General features: G+C 41.5%; 1 protein-coding gene across 7 annotated transcripts in view; it reads left to right on the top strand.

Moving 5' to 3' along the window:
- Smarca2 (SWI/SNF related, matrix associated, actin dependent regulator of chromatin, subfamily a, member 2) overlaps nucleotides 1-27,522 on the top strand; it is a 164,217-nt gene that overhangs the window by 106,349 nt on the left and 30,346 nt on the right. For all 7 annotated transcript variants that reach the window (XM_047525129.1, XM_047525132.1, XM_047525131.1 and 4 more), the window contains one exon: nucleotides 517-735. In XM_047525129.1, coding sequence (XP_047381085.1) covers nucleotides 517-735 — 219 coding nt within the window. The remainder of the gene's footprint in view (nucleotides 1-516; nucleotides 736-27,522) is intronic.

The following is a 27,522-nucleotide window of genomic DNA, read 5'->3' as shown; positions in this document are numbered from 1 at the left end:
TATTCTGCAGTGATACCGTGGGTCACTTTTTCTCTCCTGATTGTTTAATTAAAAGCATAAGCCCTCTTGAATAAAAGGAAATGTTCGTAATGAACTTACTCTTTCATGTGCTCTAAGAATTCTTTCAGGAAAGCAATTATAATTGTACAGCCAGGGCTCATATTTTTAAGATGCATTCCCCCCACCTTGAATTTTCTCACAATTACTTAACGGGAAACTCTGCACACATGAAGACTAAGAAAAGGAGTTATTAAAGAGTTTTTTTTTTTAATGCATAAATCAATTCAAAAGATGGATACAGAGGAAGGGAAGGGATTTGACTTGGTGAAAATTCTCCCTAGACACTGTGCTCTAGGGATGAACAGAACAAGTCAATCAGGATAAGAGAGACTGAAAGGGACCCTGCAGCCATATACAACCCCTTATGAAAGTTGTAGGTCCTGTGAAGTCTATACTACTGTACAAAAGCTACCAGAAGTCCCTTCCCTTTGGTGACTCTTTTGTTCTTATCTCCAGCGTATGGACATGGACCGGCGGAGGGAAGATGCCCGGAATCCAAAACGCAAGCCTCGCTTAATGGAGGAAGATGAGCTGCCCTCCTGGATTATTAAGGATGATGCCGAAGTAGAAAGGCTGACATGTGAAGAAGAGGAGGAGAAAATATTTGGTAGGGGGTCTCGCCAGCGTCGTGATGTGGACTACAGTGACGCCCTCACAGAGAAGCAGTGGCTCAGGGTAGGTGTGGCTTTTTTAACCTGTCTTTGGTGCTCAGAGTGTCTGTGGTGACTTGGAGAGATCAGGAGCTCAGAGCTGGCATTCTCTGAGCAGGCGAGTTGCTGGTAAAATGAGGAACTCTTGAACATAGACGATGAACTCACTCTGTGGTGCAGTGGACTCATTCTATGTTTTTGGGCAGTGCTTGGAAAAACATGTAAAGACGCATTTTTCGCTAGAGCAGAATTGATCATTGGATGTACAGAATTATTAGAGCTGTGATACCCACTGATATTTTATCACCAATTGCCTGGTCATGCCCCACTGTCTCAAACTGAGAATCAGAATGGGGCAGGGGGCCTTAGAGATCTTTTTAATTGTTCCTCCTCATTTCATAGTCTTGGTTGCAGGTTTTCCTTTGGCAAGGCCTACAGAGACAGTTTAGGGACAGCATTGTTTTCTGTATTATTTGGTAGGCCCAAAGCATGTTTATATCTGGAAGTTACCTTTATATACTCTTGGTTTGACAGCAAAGTTGAAGCCCAGAGAGGTCAGGACACAGAACTGGAAATAACAGAATCAGTGGGTACTGATGCATTGCATGCTCAATTTTGGCTTGATCTCATCTGTCTATTGCGAGCACAGACTGGAACCTGGGATTTGGCTTACTAATGATTGAAAATGTTACTTAGTGTTTGTATTTTTCCCTTTTGGAAAAATGGTGCTTTCTTATTTTGACTGGGGAGTAAAATCCCACAATATTCCTTGGGGAGCACAGAAATATCAAAATGCTCATAGGAGCCATGTGTGTGAATATAATTTGAAGTGGTTGTCTCATTTGAAAGTTTAGCTCTACTTTTCATGACTGAGAGCAGACTCAGTACCTTGACAGGGAGAGCAACCTCGGGCATGTATTCCAGACAGGGCCAGTAAATACATGCTGGAAATAGTAAGCACAGTTGGGTAAAAACCAAACCAAACAGAAGCAGCTATTGGGACTTGATTCATTTTTCTCAAAGGGGAATACAGTTCCCAAGCTTTGCAAGATGAGAATTTTAGGACCCAGGGCATGAGTTGGTAGGTAGGTAAGTAGAAAGGCAAGGAGAAGAATCTTGAGACTGGATATCAGAGGCAGACAGGGCTTGGTAGCCCTTGAGATGTGATTTGCTCAGGGTGTTGTATGATGAGAGGGATGTGACCTGGATTCTGAAAAGATTGGAGTCTGCGGGATTCTGAAGAGACTAACAAAGGCATCAGTCATGTTTATGACCGAACAATTGCATATAAAATGTAACTCTTGTGTGATTATTTCACTGTCATAGACCTTCCAATAGTCCAGTGGCCTCGGAATGTGATTCTGTGAATTTCCTTTGTTTCACTGTTGGGGTTGTAGTTGTATGATTAAGATTCTTTCTATAATGTGAGACTTTCTTTTTAAAAATAATACTCATTTCTGAGCTTAGGAAAATTCTATTTTCTTTCTATTATTTAAGCAATAACTGAAGTACCTGGAATGTTGTTACAGATGAAACAACTATAATCTAGGCCAATATTTTAAAATCGAATTTTGATATGAATAATTTCCAGACATTACAAGCAAAATAGCCCTGTTTATTGGGCAAGAATGCAGCCCAACTTACTTCTTTTAAAAAAACAAAAATTCTGGACAATTGCTCTTAAGAAAGATAGCATTATGAATCTTAGGAAGTTTTCAGGTTTAAGACACCTTATTTTTTTTCTTTTTCATACAGCTTACGTTACCTATGGTTATAGCACTGTACCTAACTTGTCTTAGAGACTCAATGAGTACTTGTGAAAATGAAAGTATGATCTCAGAAAAATGGAAAGTCACTAACTTACCAGTAATGTTGGGGTAGCATTTCTCTTTTTAATGTCTAGTAGATTCCCTTTTTATCCATAGCAGGCACATCTAAAAATGAAAAACTAGGTTTTTTTTTTTTTTTCATAAAACTATGCTATGGAATTTGACATTTATAATTTTAACCTTAGGTGCCTTGCTACATACCAAGTCATCCAAGAACCCAAAGCTTTTCCCAGTAGAGCTTTATTGGAATGCATCTTTTTGTAAAGGAATCATTTGAAAACTCTGTCTATATTTTGTGTGAGCTGGCAACTTGCTGTTAAGCAGGATATACAATTAATACAGCAATCAGCACAAATGCCTAGTGTGATTGGTTTTCTTGTTCACCGGTAGCAATCCTGTTTATTATCAGCCTATTAAGTTTTTGTTCTAATGAATTGAAATTCCAGAGGTTCTCAAGGGCCTGGATGTAAAGAGATGTTCTCTACTGGCCGATGATTGAACACATTGTGCAAAGCCGGCCAACATTGCCTTGAAAGGGAGATTGGCAAGGACTGTAGTATAAGAAATGCTCTAACAGGGCTAAAATAATTCTTCTGTTTTCCTGGCAATGTTGCACAAAGGCTGCTTGGCTGAGGCATCAGAGATACATAGAATCCCAGAGTTGGAAGACAGCTGAATGGTGCAGCTACCATCCCGTGCTTAAATTGCAGCCTGTGCAGTACCCATGCCAAGAGGCTGGCCATCCCTCAAAGGAAGGACACTACCTTTTTGTCTGCATAGCCCCTCTGGTTCAAGGTCAGCCCAGATTATTAGTTCTTCCTCCCTTTGGATAGAAGCTTCTCTCCCTGTAGCTGCTTCTCACTGGCCTTGATTCTATTCCCCGGAATGAACAGAACAATATGTTGTCTGTCTTTAGCATCACAGCCCCATGGATAAAATGTTTCAGGACTTATGTTCATTCTGGAATGAACTTCCCTACCCTCCTCTTTCTTTTGATTTTTCCTTATCCTTCAAGGCCCAACTCAGTGGCTGCCTCTGATGTGGAGCCTTTGCAGGTAAATTCTAACTGCCCTTCCCACTGTGCACGCGCACGTCTTTGCTTATTCTTCTGTCATGGTTAAGTTCCAATTTCCTTGTATTCCTGTCATTGCCAACCTGCCTGATTTCTTTACTAGTTGGTAAGCTGGATCTAAATTTTGTTAGAATTTGGGGTTTCCCTGTGCAAATAGTAAGTGACCATTGATCACTACATTGAAATATCACTAGATTGATGTATAAGAATGTAGATGAGGGTGATGTTCACTACTTGGCTACAATAGATACACTTAAATATGCCCTATACATGGACATATCCAAAAAAAATCAAAGTTTATTTCTCACTCATATAAAAGTTCTTAGTTAGGTATTCCTGATTGGTTAAGGCACTTTTTCTCCAGGGGATCATTCAGGGATCCAGGCTGACAGAGCTTCTGCCAGCTTGGTCATTCCATCCTTAGGAACTGGAAATGGGGAAAACAACATGGCGCCCTAGATGTGGAGTTCTAATGGGTTGTGCCTGAATGGTTACACATCACTTCTGCTTTTATTCCGCTGTGAACTCAGTCATGTGGCCATTCCAGCTGCAAAAGAGACTTGGAAATGTGGTCTGGCTCTAAGTCCAGGAAAGCAAGACCTTGGTCTTGCCTTAGTCTTTGCCTTAGCACACATAGGTCAAATTTAAGTGATCCTTCTATTTATTTTTAAAATGTGTTATAATTTCATTATAAACAGGTTTTATTCTGTAATCGAGTATGCTAAAAATGCCTACAGTATCCTTGAAAGAATCTATTTAAGTGGAGGAATTTAAAGAATATTTTTTCTGCATTCATAATGTTTTAAACAGTTCAGTTTTTTAAAAGAATATTTTAAGTGCTTTGAAATCCATGTTTCCTTTGGAACTTTAATGTCTTTGGTGGCAGCCAGTCTTATGTCATCTTTTTTTGAGTGGACAGTTCAATATTCACTGACCCAGTGGGCTGTTTCTTGGGGGCTCCTATCCCATTTTCCTTCCTCAAATGGCATCTGGGTAGAGGTGGAACCTGGGTTACAGCATGGCCTTGGGGATGGTGATCTGGGTTCTCTTCCCATCCTGTGGTTCCAGCAGGTCTCTGTACAGGGCTGCTAGTCTACTCCTGTCCCACTGCAGTCCCAGGAGGGCTTGAAATGTGGCTTGGCTACAGTCTCCACCCAGAAACTGTCCCACATTCTGACATCTCATTAAGACCCCTGGCCTCTTTGATCATGTAGTACTCTCAGCTCTTTTGTGTTCTATTTGGGAGTCTGCAAACTCTTGACTGTTTCCTCCACATTGTCCTAGAACATGTAGGATGCAATGGAACTGGCCTTTTCCTCGACTGTGGCTAAGTCACTACCAGGGATTATCAAGCCCAAAGCTCTTAGAATCTGATGGTTGGGCTGCTCTGGGATCTTTTTAAAACGACATGTATTATGTTTATAGATTTTTGTAAAAGTTTGAGACCATATGAACACATTCGAGGGATCATTCTAGAGCTTTGGAAGGAGCTTGTGAGAGTCCTGAAACTCAGTTAGCTTCCTGCCAAATCCACCTGTGAGCAATTGCAGTGCCTCATTCGTGGGCTCCTCACTCCACCCTCCCCAACATCTCAGGTTGGACCCTGAGGTACAGTTTTCCATTCAACCTCAACTGTGATTCAATGCTAGCACTCACTACTCAGCCCAGACCCTGTAAGATAAAGGGCACTGTCCCCAAAAAGATACACCAGCCACACTTTGTCGATCCCTTGGCCCCCCATACATCTGACAGGCTTTAAGTGCAGGAGATTCCATAATTTGCTGAAGTGATTCATAAAACTTAGGAAAATGCTTCTCACATTCATAATTTCACTATAAAGCATATAAATCAAGCAATTTAGTCAAATGGCAGAGTGTGAGGAAATCTCAGCTCCCCTGGCCTCTGTGCTTGGAATCTGGGCACATCACTCTCCTAGTGTGTTCTCTAACCAGAAGTCCACTGAGCTTCAGGGTCCAGAGTTTTTATTGGTGCTTCATTATGTAGGCAAACTTGATTGAATCATTGGTCACATGGGTAAACTTGATCTCCAGCTTCTCTGTCCTCCCTGGAGACCATGCTAGTGGAAAGTTCCAAACCTCAAATCACTGAGTTGGTCTTTCTGGTGACCAGTCCCCATGGGAAGTCATCTAGGGGCCCACCAGGAGTCACCTCATTCACTTAAAAGGTATCCCTGCCACTTAGGAATACCAAGGCTGTAGAAAATCCATGCCGGGAACCCTGGAAAAGACCAGACAAATTCTTTATCATGCAGTAGGAGGAGTCTTCAGGATTGCCTTTGAACCTGTCTGCCTCTTTGCTCCTTTACCTTCCATGGAAGAAGACTGTCTTCCTTGCTTTCCTGTCACACAGCACTTTCCTGCACACTGTGTCTCCTGGGCATAGTGTTCTGCATTGTGGCTTCTAGTGCCTTTCTGAAGATCTCCATCCACCAGGCCTGGCTCTTGATTGCCAAGGGCCTGTGGAACTGAGGGGAACGCTTTGTGATAGAATGTAATACCTATGCTTTTTGGTGTGTGCAAAGCTAAGAGGCCCAACCAGGAGATGACCAAGTGTGAAGAGGCTTATTACTTGCAGCAAGTAAGGAGAGCACTGGAGTTAATTTGCAAACTAGTGTTCTCCTTGAACAAAGAAGGCAGGACTTTTATTGGAGAAACTTGGTCATATGGGAAAGACTCATCATCCCATGTAGAGGTGGGTGCATTCCTTAGCATGTTCAATTCTAGGTCATAACCACGTTTTTCTTCAAAAAGAAAGATGACAGGAACATTCCTTAGCATACTCAACTTTGGTCACAATCTCATGATTAAAAGAGAAGATGGTGGGCTCAGGTATCTCTGGGCAGAGAATTTAGCCTTTTAACTAGCAAAGTTTTCTCCCCCTAAAAACAATGAGTCAGAGTGACTTGGTAATTTGGAGGTGGTTTCTTATAAGTTTCTTCAAAGAGCCTTAACTGAAATAAGAACAACAACTTTGAAGGTACCTTCCCAGTCTCTTAAAGGGGCAGCAGTTTTTCTTCTTATAAGTAAGCCTGACCCTAAAAGTGCCTGCCTTACAACCTAGCACCTAACATCTTCTGTGGGCAAAGCCTGGTTGAGATTGCTGTGTGATTGTGGGCTCCGGATACTATTTTGGAAATCAGAGGTGTTACATGTCTTTGCATCCCTACTTTGTCTAAATCCTGTTCAAAGTAGTAGGTCTCTTCCTGAGCAGGGCATGGCCCATCTGGAAAGTGTGGACTATTCGTGATTTTAAATTACTCTACTCATTTCTGTTTATAACTTTCCCATAGTGTGCCCACTGTGGTAACAGTGCTGTGCTACATACTACACCGCTGTGTGTGTATTTGAGGACACATGATAATTGGCTTGTCTTGATAATTTCTAGGAAGGGCTTCACTGTGTCTTTCTGTGTGAGAGCAGGCATCCAGCTACCAAAATGTCAGGCCTCTGATGAACCTTTTTGATTTAACTTCAGCCACATGTACACTGACTGTAATGTTTCTGGCATTTTAAGGTGGCCCTCATTCTTTGTAAAATTGGAGTGACTGAAAATCTAAAAGGTGGGCTAAAAGGTAATTTCTGGAATACCTTGCTTTACAATCTTTCCTGCTCCTTTGGTCCTTCTGCCAACTTCAGAATCCTTCCCTTCCTTACAACACTCAGCGATAACCCTGAATTTATTTAATTGCTGAGTGAGTGATTTTTGCCCCACAGCACTTGAAGATAATTGGAATGCAATCTAGATTTTGTGCTCTGTATAATATGTAATTGCCAGCCGGGTGGCAAGAACGGATTTTGGAGAGTATGCCTTTGTAAAACACAGTGAATCTGATGTCTTGAAACTGATTTTTTTTTTAAACAGTCCCTCTTATTTGCTAGTGTAACTTTTAAAAAAATATTTTTTTTGTAATTGTGAATGGACAGCATGTCTTCTTTATTTTGTTTATTTTTTTACGTGGTGCGAAGTATGGAACCCAGTGTCTCACACATGCTAGGCAAGTGCTCTGCCACTGAGATATCTTGCTACCTTTTTGAGGGCATCGTGTGTCTTCTGTGGGGTCTTCATGGATGTGAATGTATGGATACTGCTTTTAGTGTACTGCATAGGTCCTTGTTTTGAAATGCCTTGTACATTTGGGCCCCAGTAACTACTTTGTAAATCATGGTGCTAGGGCCCACTTCCCCAGATCTTTAAATCTGGTGATAGATATAGCTAGTTCTAGAAGTCAGAAAGAGAAGACAGAACACCCTTTTCCTTGATTGATCTGTCACCAGATGTAAGCTTGAGTTTTCTGTGACTTATGTGCCTGAGTGAGCTCTCCATAATCATTTATGCTGCCAAATGAAAGGATTTTGGGGTTTTCCTCTTCCCAAAGTTTGAAGTAGAGAAAATAAAATTAAATAGTATTGAAATATATAGTACCAGGGCATAATCAATAATAAACTATGAATCCTTTCTGTTTACTTTGGTGTCTTAAAAAGTTAAATAGTACTTGGATGCACATATAGTGTAAGCCCCTTTAGTTGACCTGTCATAGGCAACCCAAGTGCTAAATTGACATAGGAAAAGGCAGACAAGTTCTTGGAGACTTCAGTCATAAAGAACAGGAAAAAGTATGAGGAGAGGTTAAAGAACTTGGGGTTTCAAACAAAATATTTGAAATTCTATTGGAACACACCATGAGAAATAAAAAATTTCCCCACATGCATGAACAAGTAGGCTGTGGATTTTTCTCTGTCTAGGAATTTTCAAACTCATGTCTCTACTATTTGGGCTGGATTAAGTGTGATCCAACCTGAAATTAGAGATGGGCTGAAGTCTCTCCTCTGGGCTTCAACTTGGAGCATTATTCTGGAGATAAGCTTTTCTCTAAAAATACTTTATTTTACCCTTTCAAGGTTTTTTGGCTCCTTTATCTAAAACATAATGCATGTCATACTTTTAATATTTTCCTGCTTTTGTTTTGTTACTTTAAATAATGTGTCCTTGAATTTCATTATAAGGCATAAGACTTGCTGAAATAGACCTTTTTTCTTTTTTTTTTTTAAATCAAGTGACATTTTAGCTTTTAAAATTGGGTCATCAGATTTACTGGGGCAAAATTTTCTTGAAAGCTGCATTTCCGTCTTTATACACAAGGGAGAGCTAAGGTCCTAGAAAATAGATTTGGGTTTTGCCAAATTCCAGGTTCTTTAGTACATCAGGATGGAAGTAGGGAACTAATTAATGGTGGTAAGAGTTGCACATTATTTGGGGAAATATTTGATGGTAGTTTAAAAAAATCAATAACTTTCTACAGTTTTTATTTTATTCTCATAGTCATTGACTAGATTGCTATAACAGCAGTTGGACCTTAGCATGTTCCCTTTTGTCAGAGATCAGTAGGGTAAATTCAACAGCAGAAATAGTCTTCAGAGGGCCAACTAAAATAAATATTAAAGGTTGAGAAGGAAGAGAGACTTATTTTTATCGATTTTTTTTTTAAACCTAATGCCTGGAATTTCTGGTCTTGATTTTTGTCCTTTGAAATCAGGATTCACCTCAGAAATCAAACTCAGTCATTGAAATCACCATAGAAAATTGAATCTGGTTCACAGATACAAAGGAGGCTCAACAAGTTCACATTTTCTTTAGATTGAGCAAAGTTTATTTATTTATGCAGAGAAAAAAATAGTTTTAGGAATGTGTCTGCTTTTCTAAATCAAGATTTGGTTTTGTGCACTTTTTCACCTTTTTGGGGGGGAGAAGGTAAATCAATAAGGTGACATGAAGTCTTCATTCATGGGTGGGGTACACTATAGGAAGGTAGAGCAGGTGACTTCACTGTGCCTATCTAGGTGAATATCAGAAAAAGAACTGTCTCTTCTGATGGCTGTGTATCTCCAGAGCTGAGGCTATTGGATTGAGAGCATATAGCCTTGGAATTTGATGAACTAAGGAAGAATGGAAGATCCAGCTGACCTCATTAGCTCTGGACTCCAAGTGCCCTGGGCCCTTCTCCTAGCTTTGTTGTCCTCTTCTGTAACATGGGGGAAATTTTAGCACCTGCTCGAGAGGTCGTTCTGAGGTTCAAATGTGAGTACCATATAATCTGGCATATAAAAATATCCCAAGATACATATATTAGCTATTAAGAAAAATGTTTTCAAAGAAAAACCTAATGGGTAATAGGAGAATAAGAAAAAAAAAACTCTGTTGTGTCTTGAAGGCAATGTTTGGGGTGACAGGATACAGGTTAAAATGGGGGATAAAGAAACCCCTTTCCCTACTCACTACTGGAATTAAAAGTAGATGCTATGAACTGGGTGCTGTGGCACATACCGGTAATCCCCATAACTGAGGAGGCAGAGGCAGGAGGATGGTAAGTTCAAGGCCCACCTCACAACTTAGCAAGACCCTGTCTCAAAAATATGAAAGTAAAAATGCCTGGGGATGTAATTCAGTGGTAAAGTGATCCTGGGTTTAATCCCCAGTACCTCCTTACATACACACACACACACACACACACACATGCAAAGATGGTATGTCTGTTTGCTGAATATGTTGTGGGACTTGGCCACAGGCTTATGGACCTCAAACAAGCTAAACTATACACACTTAGCTGTTAACCATCTTTACTCCAACTGCATGCCAACCTATACTCCCTCAGCCATTAATCATCTTTTCTCTGGTTTTCTACCTGAGCCTCCATGCCTGCAGAAAGAAAATGGGGGCTAGCAGCCAGGCACCTGGAGTGTGGGTCTTAGACAGGTTTTTTGGTTATTGTAGACTGAATGTATGTATCGCTCCCCACCCAAAATTCATATGTTGAAATCCTAAGCCCAATGTGATGGTTTTAGGAGGTGGTGCCTTTGGAAGGTTTTTTTATAGGTCACAGGAGTTAAGCCCTCATGAGTAGGACTAGTGCCATTATAAAAGGGACACCAGAGATCTCTCTAGCTATCTTTTGCCACGTAAGGATACAAGAAGTCAGCCAGGTACAAGTCAGAAGAGGGTCCTTACTAGAACTGGACCATCCTGCACCCTGTTCTCTGACTTCTATCCTCCAGAACTGTGAAAATCAAATTTATATTTATAAGCTCTGTTTGAGTTCTCCGGAGAAACAGAATCAATAGGCTATATAGAGATATAGAAGAGAAGACTGGGGCTAATGAGAGCGGACTCACCTAGAGTGTGTGAGACCCCAGGTTTGCTTCTGTTCTGGTTTAGATATGAGATGTCTCCAAAAGTTCATATTTGAGACAATGTAAGAAGGGGCAGAAGTGAAATAACTAGATTATGAGAGTTGTAACCCAGTCAGTGGATTAATCCACTGGGATTAACTGGGTGGTAACTGAAGGCAGGTAGAGTGTAGCTGGAGGACATCAGTCACTGGGGGTATGCCTTTGTAGTTTATATTTTGTCCTTGGTGAACGAAGCTCTCTGTTTCCTGTGCACCCATGTCCTGAGCTGTTTTCCTCTGTCCTGCCCTTCTGCCATGATGTTCTGTCTCACTTGGGCCCAGAGCCATGGGTTTGGCTGTCCATGGACTGAGAGCTCATGAGCCCCAAATAAACTTTTATTTCACTGATTGTCATCCCCACCCCCTACTAATTGTTCTTGTCAGGTCTTTTGCTTACAGCAATGAAAAAAAAAAAAAAAACTGACTAAAATGGATCCCCAGTACTGGGGGAAAACATTGATTACTGGAATCAGCCCATGCAATTATGGAGGTTAGGAAGTTCCACGAGATGCCGTCTGAAAGCTGGAGACCCAGGAAAGCCAGTGGTGTCAATTAGTCCAAACTTGAAGTGCTGAGAACCAGGATAGGGGGCACTGGTTGTATAAGTGCCTGATTCCAAAAGCCTGAGAACCAGGAGCTCTGGTATCCAAGGACAGAAGAAGATGGATGTCATAGATCATGAAGAGAGAAAGAATGCACCCTTCCTCAGCCTTTTTGTTCTGTGCTGGCTCAATGGATTGGATGATGTCCGCCCACAGTGGTGAGGGCAGACCTTTTCTACTCAGTCCACTGATTTAAATACTCATCTCTTCTAGAAATGCCCTCACAGACACCCAAAAATAATGTTATGAGCTATCTGGGCATCCCTTAGCCAAATCAAGTTGACACGTAAAATAACCATCACATCAGTCCTTTTTGATAGCAGCCCAAACTATCTAAAACATGGGTAATTTGCATTACCTGGTTTGTGGAGGACCTTCCATCTACCTAAAGAAACCTCTAAAATGCGTAAGCTGTTTTTTCTTTTACTTTTCACTGTGGATTTATTTTTTTAATTTTTTTATTATAATTTTTTTTGGTATTGGGAATTGAACCCAGAGGTGCTTTACCACTGAGCCACATCCCCAGCCATTTTTATTTCTTATATTGAGACAGAGTCTCACTAAGTTGCTGAGACTGCCCTTGAATTTGCAATCCTCTTGCCTCAACCTCCTGAGTTGCTGGGATTATAGGCATGCACTGCTGTGCCAGGCTTTTCTGTGATTTTAATAAAATGGTCATCTCCTACTTTTTTACATATAAAGGCATACATGGAAACTGAGTCAAAGCAAATTCAATTCAGTATCCACGTACTGAATATTGACTATGTTGAGCCATACATTGTGCTTAGACAGGGGAAGGTGGTGGTGTCAAGGCGTCATTCCTCATAGTCATGGCTGCTTGCCTTATTAATGCAATTAAGAGTCAGACTTGAGAGGTGCTATTAGAGATAATATTGCACAGTTAGCCACCTTGAAGAGCTTGTCAAGAGCAGGTCTGAGTATACACAGATGGGAATTAAGAGGTGGAAACAGATTGTGAGATGCTCTAACTCAGGGATTTTCAATGTTCAAGAAATTAAGAGTTTAAACAGCATGTATTCTACTTAGTGATAGGCTTTCCATGACAAGTGTCCCTTCCCATCCTCAGACTCCCAGAGGAGAAAGGGACTGCCGCCTCCTTGGCCAAACAGTATGGCCTGTGGGCCCTGAAGGCAGTTTCATCATCTTGCTGCTGCCAGGACAGTTGAGCTGTCCACCAGCAACACCTGTGTTGGTGTGGTTTCTAATAACCCAGCGGAGCCCCCAGGGAAAGAGAAGTACAGCTTGGCACATTCATTCATTGACAAAGGAAAAAGAGATTCAGGGTTAGATGCCAAGATAATAGGGATCTGGAGCATGCAATGTTTGCAGATTCCTAGTGTTGTACAGGGGAGTTTTCCTCTTTGTTCCCAACAACTCAGGTAGCTTTCAGGGAGGTCAGAAGGAACTTTCTAGAACAAATATCAGTTCTGATCACCACCCTTGTATAAATCCTCCAGTGGCCTCTCATTATAAGTTTAGTAAAATACAAACCCTTTAACAGAGTTTTAAGACTATGATCATTTCCTCCCCTTGCTCTCTGGGCAGCTGCGCCCTGGGACTGTCTCTCTGGTCCTTTGCACTCTGGAGGCTTGTCTCTCAGATCTTCATATCTTCTCCTTGTTCAGATGAGCTTTTTCCAAGAGATACTTCCTGACCACCTTGCTGAACTACCCAGCCCCTCCCAGTGACTGTCCATAACATGCATTAATTTTCCCTGCAGTGATTGCCACTGTCCACAGGGTATCTCATTGTCCTTTTCCACTAGCACTAAGCTCCAGGAAGGCCAAGGTCTTCCCCATCCTCTCCACTGCTGTGTCCCAGTACCTGGAGCAGTAGTGTCCTCAGAGTAAGCACCCACCAAACACATGTGAATAAGCAATGTACTGGGCAGAAAGGAGGGCTGCAGAAGATTTGGTTGCAATCCATATCTTTTTGGCAAAGTCAGTAAAATCACGTTTTCAGTAATATGGGTCAAGGTAGAAGTTGTTGGCATTCTCTCCTATTAGATTCCAGTGATCCTTGTCTTCACGTAAAGATTTCTTAAGAGAATTCATAAGGCAGGCTGTTTTGACATGAAAGTGCTTTTGAGCTTTTCAAGAATGTGAAGGTTCTGTTCTAATTTCAGAACACATTGATGAAGATTATTTAAATTTGAATAAAAAAGCACAACCATTGCTTCAACCCAGCTATTCCTCAGAAATCCTCATGGATTTTATAACAACTGTCTTCTAGTTGTTTTTTTTTTTCCCAGCAAAAACTAGATTAATATAGCTCATCTAACTCAAAAGGCACAAAGTACTAAATTTATTGGGTTTTTGTTTTTTAGTTTTATATAGAATCCTCCATATAAGCATGCTGATTTAAAGTGTAATGTCATATAGCCTTTTAGATCTTTTCTTATTTTTTATTAAAGAATGAATTATCCGAATCATGAAAAATTGTGGATGGGACCATGACATTTTGCTTTAGGCAAAACTGGATTCTTGGGTGGCCACTCCTCCTGAAATATAGTATTGAAGGTCACTGCTCTTAGTCCATTAAAGAAAGCACATTCCTTACATGCATTATGCTGTTTTGTTTTGTTTTGTTTTTCCTAAAGAAAATCTTTGCCTTGGACCTTGTAGAATCTTTTCCCAGGAACTATTTTAAATTATATTGTCTTCAAAAGTGGAGCCTTATGAAGACTGCGAGTGGTTCTGCTCTGCTTTTCCACCACTTCTTTGATAATTTAGTGGAAGGGAAGTGAATCAGGTATCAAGATATAAGGGCTCTCATTGCAGATCTGCCACAGCTTTGCTATTGACCTCTTGGATAAGTCATTACACCTCCAGGGGCCTCAGTTTCTATGTCTGTAGATTAAAGTGTAATACGAGGAGAGCAAGCCCTTCTCTCCTGCCCTGTCATTCTTTAGCTTTGCTTTTGGTGATACTAGAAAGAATAGTGTAGGTTTCCATTGGTTCAGCTCCACTTTTGAAAGACTTAGTTCTCAGAAAGTAGAACTGAGACTCTCTGTTCTCAGACTTTCTCTTGATAACAGTCTTGGCAAAGGGTCTTCTAGCAGGTCGGTGGACTTGGTACCTGATCCAGTGTGCAGATTTCAGGGTCTTACTGGTTGCCTATAGCATTTGAAGGGTAAAGTTCAAGAGTCAAGACTGATGGGACATGATGGGCAGGTTGCCAACGTGCTGGAGAGATGGAGCTGGTAGATGGGTAGTTGCCTGCCACAGGGGGCTGCCTTCCTTACAAGGTGGTTGGGGGCTTCAGCTGTTCTGCACAGACCAAGACCAAGAACTGCCTAGCACCCTTTCATCAAGAAGCATCTCAGTTGGTCCTGTTTTTAATCCTTTGAACACTACCTAGCAGAGTACATAACAGCTGCAAAATGGATCCAGGTGGTTCATTGAAAGAATGAGGGTTTCCCAAAATTATCAAGACTAAATCTGTTTGCATTCACTTTAACTTAAAAAAAAAAAATCAGCACACTAATGTCAAGGTAAAGTCATCCCTTTGCATCTGTGGGTTCCACATCCATGTTTTCAGTCAACTGCAGATGGAAAATACTGGGGAAAAAATTGTGCAGATAGTAGTAAACATGTTCACTAATATAGTATAATATTCATTTAAATAGCATATACATTGTATTAGGTATTATAAGTAATCCAAAGATGAGTTAAAGAATATGGGAGGATTGTGTAGGTTACATGCATATACTATGCTGTTTTATACATAGGAGTGAGCTCCTGTGGGTTTTGGTATCTACAGGGGATCCTGGGCCCAATACCCCATAATGCCAAGTGTACATCCCACTGTATGTGTTTGGAAGGCATGGAGAAGGATATTTTTGAAATTCAACAGACCATACTGTCAACATTCATAGGGAATCACTGACATAATAAATAAACCCAGTTTCAGGGTCCACTGATAAATATTTTGTCACCATCTTATCTGGTTACATGAATCTGATGATTTGACTACTGTGTCGCTCTGCATTTTTAAAGTCATTATCCAAAACACTTAAGAGTTTCTATCTTTTTTAAAATACAAAGTTTAAAGGTTTTCTGAGGCATTTCCCTGTCATAAAAACCTAATGAAAAATACAGGAGAGTGAAGGAAACGAAATATAATCACCTATAATCTTATTGACCTTCCTATGACCAGATTGGAGAAGGAGCCAAAAATCACTGACAGAGGTTATTTTGGTGCCATTACATTGCCAGGTATTTTTAACCTGTCGAGAGGCTCAGCTCGCTCGTAGTAGTTTCAGTAAACCCCACCCTCTGATGCCCATCAAGCCTCAGCCTGTCTGTGTCGTCGCTGGTGGTATTTGCGTGTCCTTCCATGCTGCATGGAACGCACCCTGTTTTACAGGGCACTTGGTGCCTTTGTGTTTGGAAGGCCATGGAAGGATATGTGGGGGCATGCCCTGCCACACTGGCATAGCGATTTTCTTTCTCTCCCTTAAGAGAACTTAGGTGTTTCACAGACTGTTTGTGCTTCTCTTTTAAAGATGACTTTTTGCCTCTCTTGTTTTATCTAGTTGCTGCTTTTTTACTTCCAGAAAATTGGCAAACAGCATCCCTCTCCCATCTCCGGGGTAAATTCCTAGCCAAAATTCCATACTTAGCAAGCACTCTACCACTGAGCTACATATGCCACTAGCCCCTTTTCTTGGGTCTAATCAGACCCTTCCTGTCAGTACTTGTGTTCTCTCCTCCTTTCTCTGTATTAGACTGGACTAGGATGGATGCTATACATTAATGATTCTTTTAAGGACTCGGAATAGATATTATTTTTCCCATTTTACAGATGAGGGAATTAAGCCTGGCAGGCATGGAATATGGTTTTGGGATTTAGCATTTAGTTCACAACAGGTGCATTTGTGTAGCAAAAGTCGAATGTCCAGTTTATTGCCTTTTACATTTTGATAATGCATGTGCAAGTCTGTGGGACCATGGGAGTCTGGTAAAAGACAAGTAAATCCCATCCCAGTTTACAGCCTCTTTGCCCACCAAACCAAGGGGCTCCTGGTTTGTCAATCCCATCTGCTTCTTGAACAGGTGGGGGAGCTGCAGCCAGATTGGGAACAGGTGGTCTTGATGACCTGGGCGGTCTCTTGCTAGAGAGCTTCAAGACAGGCACCTGGAGGGGATATAAGACCTAACCCCGAGGTCCGTTCAGCCTGCCCTTCCTGCAGAGGGGCTCCTTTGTGAATTTCCTTCTGCTGAGCAGCATTTTGTGAGCTTTTACGGCTGCAGGTCAGTTTCTCCACCCTGGTTTGGAGGGAAGGTGGGCCCTTACCTGCCCTCCTTTTACCTGGCTCTGTAGCAGAGGCTGCTCTGCCTTTGAACTCAGGGGTGTTGATCTCGCTTCAGGGCTTAGGGGTGACATTAGATTCTCCTTTTTTGTCTGTAGGATTGAACATCTTTTTTAAGCCATTTAACTCTCAAAACTAAAGCAAGGCAGAAGATTGTGTAGTTACCAGTTAAAATAAAGGCAGTTTTAAAGAGGTAAGCTGGAGCAGGATAAGCTAAAAACAGGCCTTCATCTTGCTCCGTATATTTGGCTTATTTTAATTCACAGTATAATTGTGGAGCCTGCCTTTGAATAGTAATCACTTAAGCCAGGTGTTAGGATGTGCTTCCTTGGTAAGCCCTGTCATTTTGATAAAGCAGAGGAGTAAACAATGAAGACTTGATTTTTACTTCAGCAAGATTTTTGGGTCCCACCAGTGAACAAGGTATCAATCTCAGTGCCATTGGAGGCTTTTTAAAAATGACTCCTCTAAAAATTTCCGAAAGAGATTTCAGATTGACAGAGTCAGACACATTTTCAAACAAAACAAACTTAGAACAAGCAGAATTAAACCAACTGAAAGTGTTCACATTGTGAAAGGACAGGGGAAGAACAGACCAGGTAGGATATTCAAATAAATGATATTTTAGCCCTTTCTTAAAAGATGAACATGATTTGGATAAGCAGTAGGAATTAGGAGAATTCTGGGCTAAAGGAAGCACACAGAGGCTTGGAACTGTGTAACTGACTCCTCCATGCTGTGACTCTGTGTGGGACTATATGGATAGAAATGGGGAGGAAATACTAGGGTGGGGCCAGACCCTGGAGGCTTCTTGGGACCAAGGAATTTGGACTTTGTTCAGGTCTATAGAAAAAAATTCAGAGCCTGAACATATTTAAAATGGGAGAATGAATGGATGTGTCCATCCTTCTAAACAAAAGGTGACCTTTTGCATTGTGAAGGATGAACTGAAAACCCACAAGGGATGCCATAACATTTACGTGGTGGGAGAGACCTGTCCCAGAGCAAGGAGATCTGGAGGGAAAAGATTGTGAACTATTTTTGAGGTAAACCACAGGGTGGTTGATAGGACTGTGGGATGTAATAAGGGAAATTGATGATTTTTAAGGGTCTCCAGTCTGGAAAATTGGGAAGAAATGGTGCTACTCTTAGATGAGACAAAAGGATCCATGATAAAAATTATTTTCTTGGGTGAAGGAAAAATGATAACCTTGATTTGGAGTATTCAGCAAGATAGGGAGAATCCCAGTTGTCGACTCCAGAGAAGTACAGGCTGGAAAGAGAGAGAGTTTTTGAGGCTGGGGATCTCCATGGGAGACTTCACCCTCAGATGAGGGATTGGGGTCATCCCAGGTACCGCCCATCAGTAGTTTGGGGCTGCTAAGAAGGAGCCCATCAGAGACCGTGGATCTGTGTCCAGATATAGAAATAGCCAAGTGTGCACAGAGGAGTCCAGGAGTGCCAAGATTGACAGCCTTCCCAGGATTGCCTTATAGACAGACCTTCTGGAAGGACAGTTGTGAAGTGCTCTAGCAGTAAGTCCTCTGAGGGTCCATCAGAGGCTCCTTGTCCCTGCTAAGAGCATCAGTCTCATTAACATGTCTGCTAAGGACCCAGAAGGGGCCTTTGCCTGCTTGTTTGCCATGCATGAGAATGAAAAATGGGGAGGAGGGATGGAAAAGTTGGGGGATGTGCAGTTAAGGAGAGAAAAATATGGTTAGATGAGGCAGGGAAACACAATGGTAGCATTATAAGAAAGAGATTTTTTAAGGGCAACAGAGGAGAAAGTAAATAAAATAGGGTTTAGACGGGACTACGATACAGGAATCTGGAGGCTTTTTGTAACTTGCAAAAATGAGTGCCCTCATGGGTGCTCAGGAATTGTACTGTGTGGTCAGAAAGTAGAATCGTCATCGGTGGAGGTGATGGCTGGACAACAGAGGGAAGGCAAGAAAGGGTGATGCAGGGAAAAAACAGTTTGATTAATCACATAGAAGTGTCTAGAACTAGTACACTTGAATCCATTATCAGTGTTCAGTCAACAGGTATACACCTAAGTTCAGGGCAGTTTTCCCAGGGAACCCTGTCTAAAAGTTGAATTTATTTTCAACCTCCTAACAGGAGGTTAGGAGAACCTAACCTCCTGTCCCCTTGGCTCTGCCATGAGCTATAGGGGAGCTGAGAAAAAGGAAAGCATGGCCTCTGTCAGAAAAATGTCAAAATAATCTGGTCTCTCTGGGTGAGATTCCAAGGTGGGAGGTAGGAACCTGTGTAGGATGTGCACAGGTATGGAGGTTGGGAAGGACCTTCCAGGTGGGAAGGGAGGGTGAGCACAAAAGCGGCAATGAACTTGGCTTAGGGTGGGGCATTGCACTTGCCTTCCTGCTCCTTGCAGGGTATTCACGTAGCCAGTGTCTTAGCTGGGGCTGCTGTGACAACAGACCTTTTGCTGGGTAACTTGTAAACAGTAGAAATGTATTTCCCGTAGTTCTGGGGACTGGAGTCCAGAATCAAACCTGATAATGCTGCCTCTGGTAGGGGCAAGGGAGCCCTCTGCAGCTTATTTTATAAGGACACTGATCCCACTCATGAAATCTCTGCCCTTGGGACCTAATCACCCCCCACATGCCCCGTCTCCCAACGCGGCCATCTTAGAGTTAGGGTTTCAACGTGGGATTCTGAGGTCTGACACTTCAACCGTAGCAGTGGGCTAATGGCAGATCATACTGAGTAAGACCAGGTCCTGGCACTTTCTAGTTTTCAGACAACAGACTTGGAATCGAAGTATGGGTAGGGCAATAACCTGGGAGAGGACGTAGTTAAGATCCGACCAATGGAACATTAGAAATGTTCCATTAGAATTAGAATTAGAATCAAAGTAATATAAAGGGGGAAAATGGACCAGGTGACAAAGAACAAAGCTGACCTTTCTTGTGATCCTCACCATTCCAAAAAGAACAACTGAAGCCTTAACTGTCACTTAGGATCTCCAGTTTGGATGTTTTTCGAGTCCATGAGAATCTGATACTAACAAAGCACGCCGAGTACAGACTCTTCCCAAATTATAACAGCTCAGCTCTTGCCAGACTCAACAGTGCTGTTGGAGTTTTTAAAGAAACGTACCTTTTTGGAAATTTTTTTTTTTTTTTTTGTAGTAGATATTGAACCTAGGAACTCATACATGCTGGACAAGCACTCTATGCCCTGAGCTATAGCCCCAGTCCTTTTACTTTTCTATTTTAAGTCAGGATCTTGCTAAATTACTGAGGCTGACCTCAAACTTGCAATCCTCGTGCCTCAGCCTCCTGAGTGACTGGGATTAGAGGTGTATGCCGCCATGCCTGGCCCTTTTAGCCTTGGTACTCACTGTAAAATGAGAGCCCTCTTTCTTTTCATAATTATATTTCATTGTGATTATCTGATTGAAATATGTAGTTCTAGCATCACCCATTTGGGAACAAAAGGACCAGTTGGTATTTGATCCAAGCAATAAGACCACAAAGGCCCAGACAAGGCAGGTATTTGTCAGGGGTAGGGTCCTCAGTGGAGATCAGTGATGAAGCTCCTGACTTCCTTTGGATTTAGTAACAGTATGCACTCTATACAATTCTTTCTAGATATTCCTTTTCTGCAATGCATTTTAGGACCTGTTTTTTTATATATGTTTGCAACTGGCAGTTAGAGCCAGTCCCTATGCTTACCTATCTGTGCAGATCATTGGCTAGGCTTCAGTTAACTCTGGTGTCAGTTCTTTGCCACCCCACTCTTCTCAGTTTAACTTTAGCCATGGATTCCCAGCAAAATTACTAGTCCTGACTTAAGATACCAAAAAGGATGGAAGCCATGCCAAGCCAGAATAGAACTGTGTGTTTATTAGTAAAACCAGGCCATATTTATCTCTGCTGTTATTTCTTGGTTCTTTAAAGCTTCACTTTAAAATTTATTGCATAGTAAGTTTTGTTTGTGATGTGCATATAGCTCTTAGCTAAGTAGGACTCGATTTTGTTTTGAATTTTTAGCTTTGTTAAGTAAAGTAGGACAGTCATATTTGACAACCTTAAATATATTTAGAACAGCATGCAGACTAGACATGAAATTTATTGTACATTTTCAAGTTGCTGTCTCATCTTCAACTAGAACTAGCACTTTTCTACTGATATAGGAGTGTGTGTGAATGGACGTACATGCATATATATGTATCTATGTGTGTATGCTTGTGTCTACACATAGGTGAGCCAAATGTGTATTTGGATGCAGAGTTTCAGCTTTCTTGGGACCAGGTACTCCCTTATTCCTTCATGTAGTGTATCTGTTGTCTGTTCCCTGTCGCCCTGTTTATTCGTGCATTCTACCCATGACATCTTTGGCCTAGGTGCTCATGACCTTCATTGTGCTTCAACTCCCACACCAGTTGGGCATATTTTTTCACATCTGTAATTCAGATTCCTAAACGAAGTGAACCGACTGGCTTAGACATTCACTCTCTCTTTTTGCAGTGACCTCCTGCTAGGCCCCACACAAGCCTAGAGTTAGGTCACCTTGAGAGCAGGCGGCCATTCTCACAGAACAGGGAGAAGTCTCCTGATTTAGAACACGGCTGCCCAAGCAGCAGGTGCTATGAGTAGGGCAGTTTCCCTTGCATTATAGGATGGCATGAAAAACAAAGATTGCTCTCACTTATTCATACCTGCATCTAGGCAGCTTGCTTTACACCATTCCAGTACCACAGATGTTCATTACTGTGACATAAACACCAGTCCTCCAACAGGTTTTAATTACTACGTGTATGATTAGTTAGAGCTGCCATAACAGAATGCCACAGACGGGTGACTTAGGCAACAGAAATTTATTTTCCAACAGATCTGGATGCTGGAAGTCTGAGATCATGGTGTCAGCAGAATTGGTTTCTCTGGGGCCTATCTCCTTTGCTTTCAGTATAGCTTCTTTACATATGGTCAGTCTTCCATGTGCGCTTGAGTTGTATTCTTCTTTTCTTAGAAGATCATCAGTCATGGAGACTCATTTTGTAGCTTAATTACCTTTGTAAAGGCCCCTGCTGGAAATATAGTCACATTCTGAGGTGTTCTGAGGGGTTGGGACCTCAACAGAGGAATTTTTGAGGGACACATTGAGCCTATAACAATGTGGTATAGCAATTATGAGTCATTGTACATAAAGTCTAGACTTAACTGGTAGTTCTTCAGTCCACAGATCACTGTAAAACAGGTGCATGTTATGGGCAGTCATCGGTCACCTTATCTCTTTCAAAGTGTGATTAGTCTGAGCTTACAGGTTGTTAGTCCAGCCACAGACAGCAAAGCATGTAGTTTTGTTGCTTCCTTGTCTTCCAGTGACAAACCTAAGTGACATCTTAAAAAATAACTCATCAGGAGAGGGAATTGGCCACCAAAGATAAAAGTGCATCAATGAAACAAGAAGCAATAATGCAGGACATGCAGTTGGTTGGATTATGAGATTTGAAAATGGCCACAGCAAAGTGAAGATAGCACAAGACCTGGGCCTGAGTGGAGCTTCAATACAAAGCACCTGGAAAAAGTCTGCTGAATGTAAAATCAGCTCAGGGTATTTTAGTTTAAATTTCACTAGGAACAGAAAGCCACTTATGGTTGAAATTGAGTATTTCTACCTTAGATTGAAAACCATAATAATAACCCCAGTGAATTTCGGTAGAATTCAGACCAAAGTGATGAAGTTAGTTGCCTTCTTGAAAGAAAATGATTATATGGAGAATGTAGAAGAAATTTTTACTACAAGTAAAGACCATTCTCATTATTTCAGAGTCAACATGAATGGGTTAATATTAAACTGGTGACACCACTAGTTCAAGCAAGGATGCTTCTGTGAAATCTGTATCCAAAGTCTGAGGATTAGTGCAGCATTTAATGCTGATGAGGTAGATCTTTTGAAAAGACAGCCTGTCTATAACTTATGTGAAGGAAGATGTAGGATCACAAAGTGCCCATAAAGGGGAGATGAGATATTTAGCCAGGGAATTTGGTGGAAAAAGTTTAAGATGTCCCAAAGGAAGTGGCACTGGCCAAAAGTTCCTTCACATTAGAGCTGTGAGATATTTCATAGCATGGAAAGGGCAAAGGATGAAATATTGGAAACTGATCCAAACTTGGAAGTATGGCAGTTTGCCAAGGCATAGAAAAGATGCTGCTCCACGTCATAAATTATTTGAAGAGGACCAGGCAAGCGCTATCCAAAATGCTCTTGATAATTTTTTTACAGAGATGTAAAACATTTTAATGTTCAGCATTTGATACGTTAAATTAGCGTCCTAAGTAAATGTTCATTTTCCCTATACAGGTGTAACTGACAATAAGTCAGTTTTTAATGTTTTGACATAGGCCACAAACCAAGATTATGAAACAATCAATTTCCCCATTGATTATTAAAATGACTTTGGACAGTAACAACTTGCTTGGTTGTTTATGTGGTGCCACACTCCATGCAAAGTAAGGATTGTGTGTGGGTGTGCACGTGTGTGATCTTTGCCAGGAGTCTTTCTGGGTTGGACCATGTTGTGTTTTTACTTGCAGTTTTCACCTGAACCTAGCAAAATGTACCTTAGCCTTTGACTGATGGTTTGATCATCATGAAAAACAACACTGTTGTGTGCTGTAAAGTAGAACAGCCTCCTAGTTAAGGGTGTGGCTTGTGCAACCCAACTTCCAGAGTTCAAATGCTAAGTCTGCCACTTTGGAATGATCTGTAGCAAGATGGTGTATTGCTGTGTGCCTCAGTTTCCTTAAGCTAAATGAGTAAACGTGCTTAAAGCCCTGCATACCTGGCAAGCTAGCAAACAATATGTTTTAACCACTGGTGCTGGTGGTGATGGTGGTTTTGCAGTCGCAGCAGTAGTAGCAGAAGTATCAATGATAAGTATCTTCAGATTTATTGAGGGCCCTGGGGATGTAGCTTGGTGGTAGAACACTTGACAATCATGTGAAGGCCCTGGGTTCAATCCCAGACTTATTGTGGTTGAAGTTGCGTCAGAGTCTCAAACTAGTCTGCTTTTGATTTCTCGTGTTTCTTCAATTATGAGTGTGTTTTGCCCACCCCCCTCACTTTGGGCCCTATCCATAGGCATTCTTTGCATCTGTCTCAAGCACAGAGGGCCCAGTTCTTTACCACCCTGACATCAATTTAATGCTCTTAACTGTAATGGGTACATAGACCAGAGAATTTGTGTTGTGATAGTATATTATTACACAACAGGGATCAGTACCTTGTGGATGGCCTAAGACAGGGAAGCCTGGAAGAGAACCATTTTTTGACTCAAACTTCACTATGCCTTTGGACGTGATCACCAAATGAAGTCATAATCTTAGTCATTGTATTTTATTTTACCTGCCTTAATGCTTAAAAAGCATTAAGTTGTTAATTGTAAACATTAAAATTATACCAGAATTTGTTAACCTTCTCTTGGTGTATCTCCTCTGTTTTAATGTACTGAGAACCTCGAGGTACAGAACTGGCCCTGCTCAAGAGCCAAGTGGGCGGAGTCCTGGCTCTGTTGTGAATTGAGAGTAACTGGACAAGTGGTCTCGGGTTGAGAAAGCTGAAACGTATTTCTTGCAATTCTGTTGTTTCTCTAAGCCTCCTGCAGGCTTGCAGATTCTCTCAGGTTCTTTTGTTCCACCCAAGGGAGCTGGATAGAACATGTGCCTAACTGGTAAGAACAGTGTCAATCCTTTATTTATGTTTGTATTTGGTAGGGTCTTCAAGGCCAGATGTTTTGGGGACTACCCTCTACTAAATCTAAAAGTAATTCCCTGAATAGAATATTGAGCTATGTACCACTCAAAAGGTACATAAAAATGGGTTCTTAATCACATTGCATATAATAATTTTTGTGCTCCCTTAACTCATTGTCTTCTTCTGAACTCCAAATTGCTTTTCTTGAAATACTGTACTAATTTACCATGTTTGAGATATATTAGCTATGAATCTTCTTGATCCCCTCAACCCCCCACCCCAATTGCCAGTTCTTTGTGTAACTTCCATAGGACAAAAAGAGAAGCTTTCTTCATTTTCTTTTTTCTTTCTTCCTTCTTTCCTTCCTTCCTTCCTTCCTTTTTTTAAAATTAAAATGACCTGAGGTTATTGAACAAAAAAAACCCTGAAAAACTTACTGTACCAGAAATTCACTAAACCGAGGCTCAGTTTGCTTCTTGTCTATGGCCAGCATCGTACATTTCAGTCCAACTGAGAGTGAGCTAGCAGTACAGTTGGTGTTCGACTTGATTGACAAAGGAGTGAAATAAGAAGTGAATGAGGGTCTGATTGAATGAGTATCTCATCAGATTTTTTGCAGGGCAGTGTGGGGAAGTCATATGTTAAAACATGCTTAGCCTTCAGATCAACTCATCTGAATATTGAGACATATTAAACGTATACAATTTGTGAATAGGTATATTCTGTATTTTCTTACATCATTAAGTGGAGATTTTGTCCTGCTAGTCATTAACCAGGACAAGATTGAACGTGTCACCTGTTGAAATGCTGAAAGTTTTGAGTTCCTAAGGAAAGCTACCCAGATGTCACTAGTGTTATGTGCGAGCTTATGAGGTTGAAGGAACGTGTACAAGCCTGCAGTTGGGTTTTTTTTCCCCGTTAATATTTGGAAAATTTGATTGATTTAGGGATTTTTTTTCTTTCTGGTAAGATATATATAAAATGTACTGTTTTAGCCATTTTTATGTGTACATTTCAGTAACTTTAAGCACATTCACATTGTTGCACAGTCCATTTCAAGTACTTTTTCATTGTCCCAAACTGAAGCTCTACTCATTAAAAGTTAACTCCTCATCCCTCACTCCCCACAATCCCTGTCCTCCACATTTCTCTTATGAGTGGGATCATGCAGTATTTATCCTTTTGGCTCTGCCTTATTTCATTTTAGGGAATTTGATTTTGTGCATACGTTTTTTTGTTGTTATTGTTATGGGGTGCTAAGTATCAACCCAGGGCTTCCTGCATGTTAGGCAAGCATTGTACCACTGAACAACCTCTCTAGCCCTTTATTAATTCCTAACTGTCTACTTTCAAAGATGGTAATAACTAAAAAACAAACTTCAACAACAACAAACCCCTATCATTATCCAAAATCCTAAGTCTGAAATTCTGCATTCAAAAACTCTATAGTTAGGGCTGGGGTAACTCAGTTGGTAGAGTGCTTGCCTGGCAAGCACAAACCCCTGGGTTCAATCCCCAGCACCACAAAAAAAAAAAAAAAAAAAAAAAAACCAACCCCCCCCAAAAAAAATTTACCCTAAGTGACTAAGATGGTGGGGCATCTTTGAGGAAGAGCTTCGTGTCCAGTGTTGTTCAATATTCCTATTATGAGAACATTCCTCATACATGAAAGTTTAAATTTTCTTTAAAGTTCCACCTTTTTTGTTATGCCTTCTCTTCAGGTTTGGAGGTCATTACCTTTTTACTGTCTTCCAAGTTCTCGGCAGGGTTTGAGGGAGGTGGGAGGTTCAGCCCCTCTAAATATTGGAGTTGGTTTTGGTGATCAGTGCTTGTCCTCAGAAAGCTCTCCTAGGAAAACAGTTTCCTTGGTTTCCCGAATCTGCTCCCACCCCTGCAGCATCCTGGGGTCCTCAGTAGAATTCCTAAGAGAGGAGGACCCCCCCCCCCCCCGCCCTGGAGAGGGAGAAATGTCCCTGGGCAGTGACAATGTGATATTTAAATATCAGTATTGGTATTGGAACACTGATCTTCCCATTAAACACAGGAGGAATTTCCTGTGCATTGTCTGAACATCTTTAGAATGGCTCCTTTGGATGTTTTTTAAGGTGGTTTGTTCTGCTTCAAGAGCTGTGCCTCGCTGCTGCTGAGTGGACCTGGAGATGCAGAGGTGGAAACAATGCACCGGAGTTGGCTTGTGGCTTTTTGTATGCTTGTCCCTGTTTACCTATTCATAATCAGGATCCCTTCTGCCCTGATATTGTGAAGTCACATAGAATAGCACCCCATTACCCCAGCGTGCTGAGAACAAGCACAATGCCCACTTTCTGGACCTTCCATCATTTAATAAAAGATGTAGTTGGTGTGTGTCATGCTGACAGAGGTCCACGACTGGAACCACGTGTGGCCGATTCCCGGGTCTGCCATGTGCTTTGCAAGCTGCAAAGCAGCTAATCCTGCCTGCCTGTCTCCTGTATGTCAGAACCCACATGCTGCTTTCTTAAGAAGGCATTGAAGAGGGAGCCCGTCCGTATCTTGCTCTTGCACATCCTGTGTCGTGAAAACGTATTTTTCTTTGAAGCAAAATTGAAAGAAAGAAGAGAGAGAGAGAGAGAGAGAGAGAGAGAGAGAGAGAGAGAGAGAGAGGAAGAGAAAGAAAGGGGGGGGGGGGCGGAATAAAGGTTGCCATCCAGTGGAGGAAGGAGTAATTTCCAGCTTCATTCAGGAAAAACGCTGGCTGAAATATGCTTAACTCTTTTAACTTGGCTGGGGATTTTTATCACCATATGGGGCTTTTTTTCGTGACATCCGGAGCCAAATGGGTGCAGTGTGCCTTTAAGGAAAGAGGTGCCTCACCAAACTTCGCTGTAGTTGTAGCTCACCGTTTAGGTAGGGAAGGAAAGTGTTAATTTCTTATTTGTACACTTTTTTTCCCCGACTTCCTTCCTATTCACTTCATTAAATCTAGAGGCAGTTCGGCATGGGAGCCTTCTGTATGTTGAATTAGGG

This window comes from Sciurus carolinensis, chromosome 14 (genome assembly GCF_902686445.1).
Source record: "Sciurus carolinensis chromosome 14, mSciCar1.2, whole genome shotgun sequence".
Classification (NCBI taxonomy): Eukaryota; Metazoa; Chordata; class Mammalia; order Rodentia; family Sciuridae; genus Sciurus; species Sciurus carolinensis.
The sequence above is the reverse complement of the archived record's forward strand: the minus strand, read 5'-3'. Positions and strand labels throughout refer to the sequence as shown.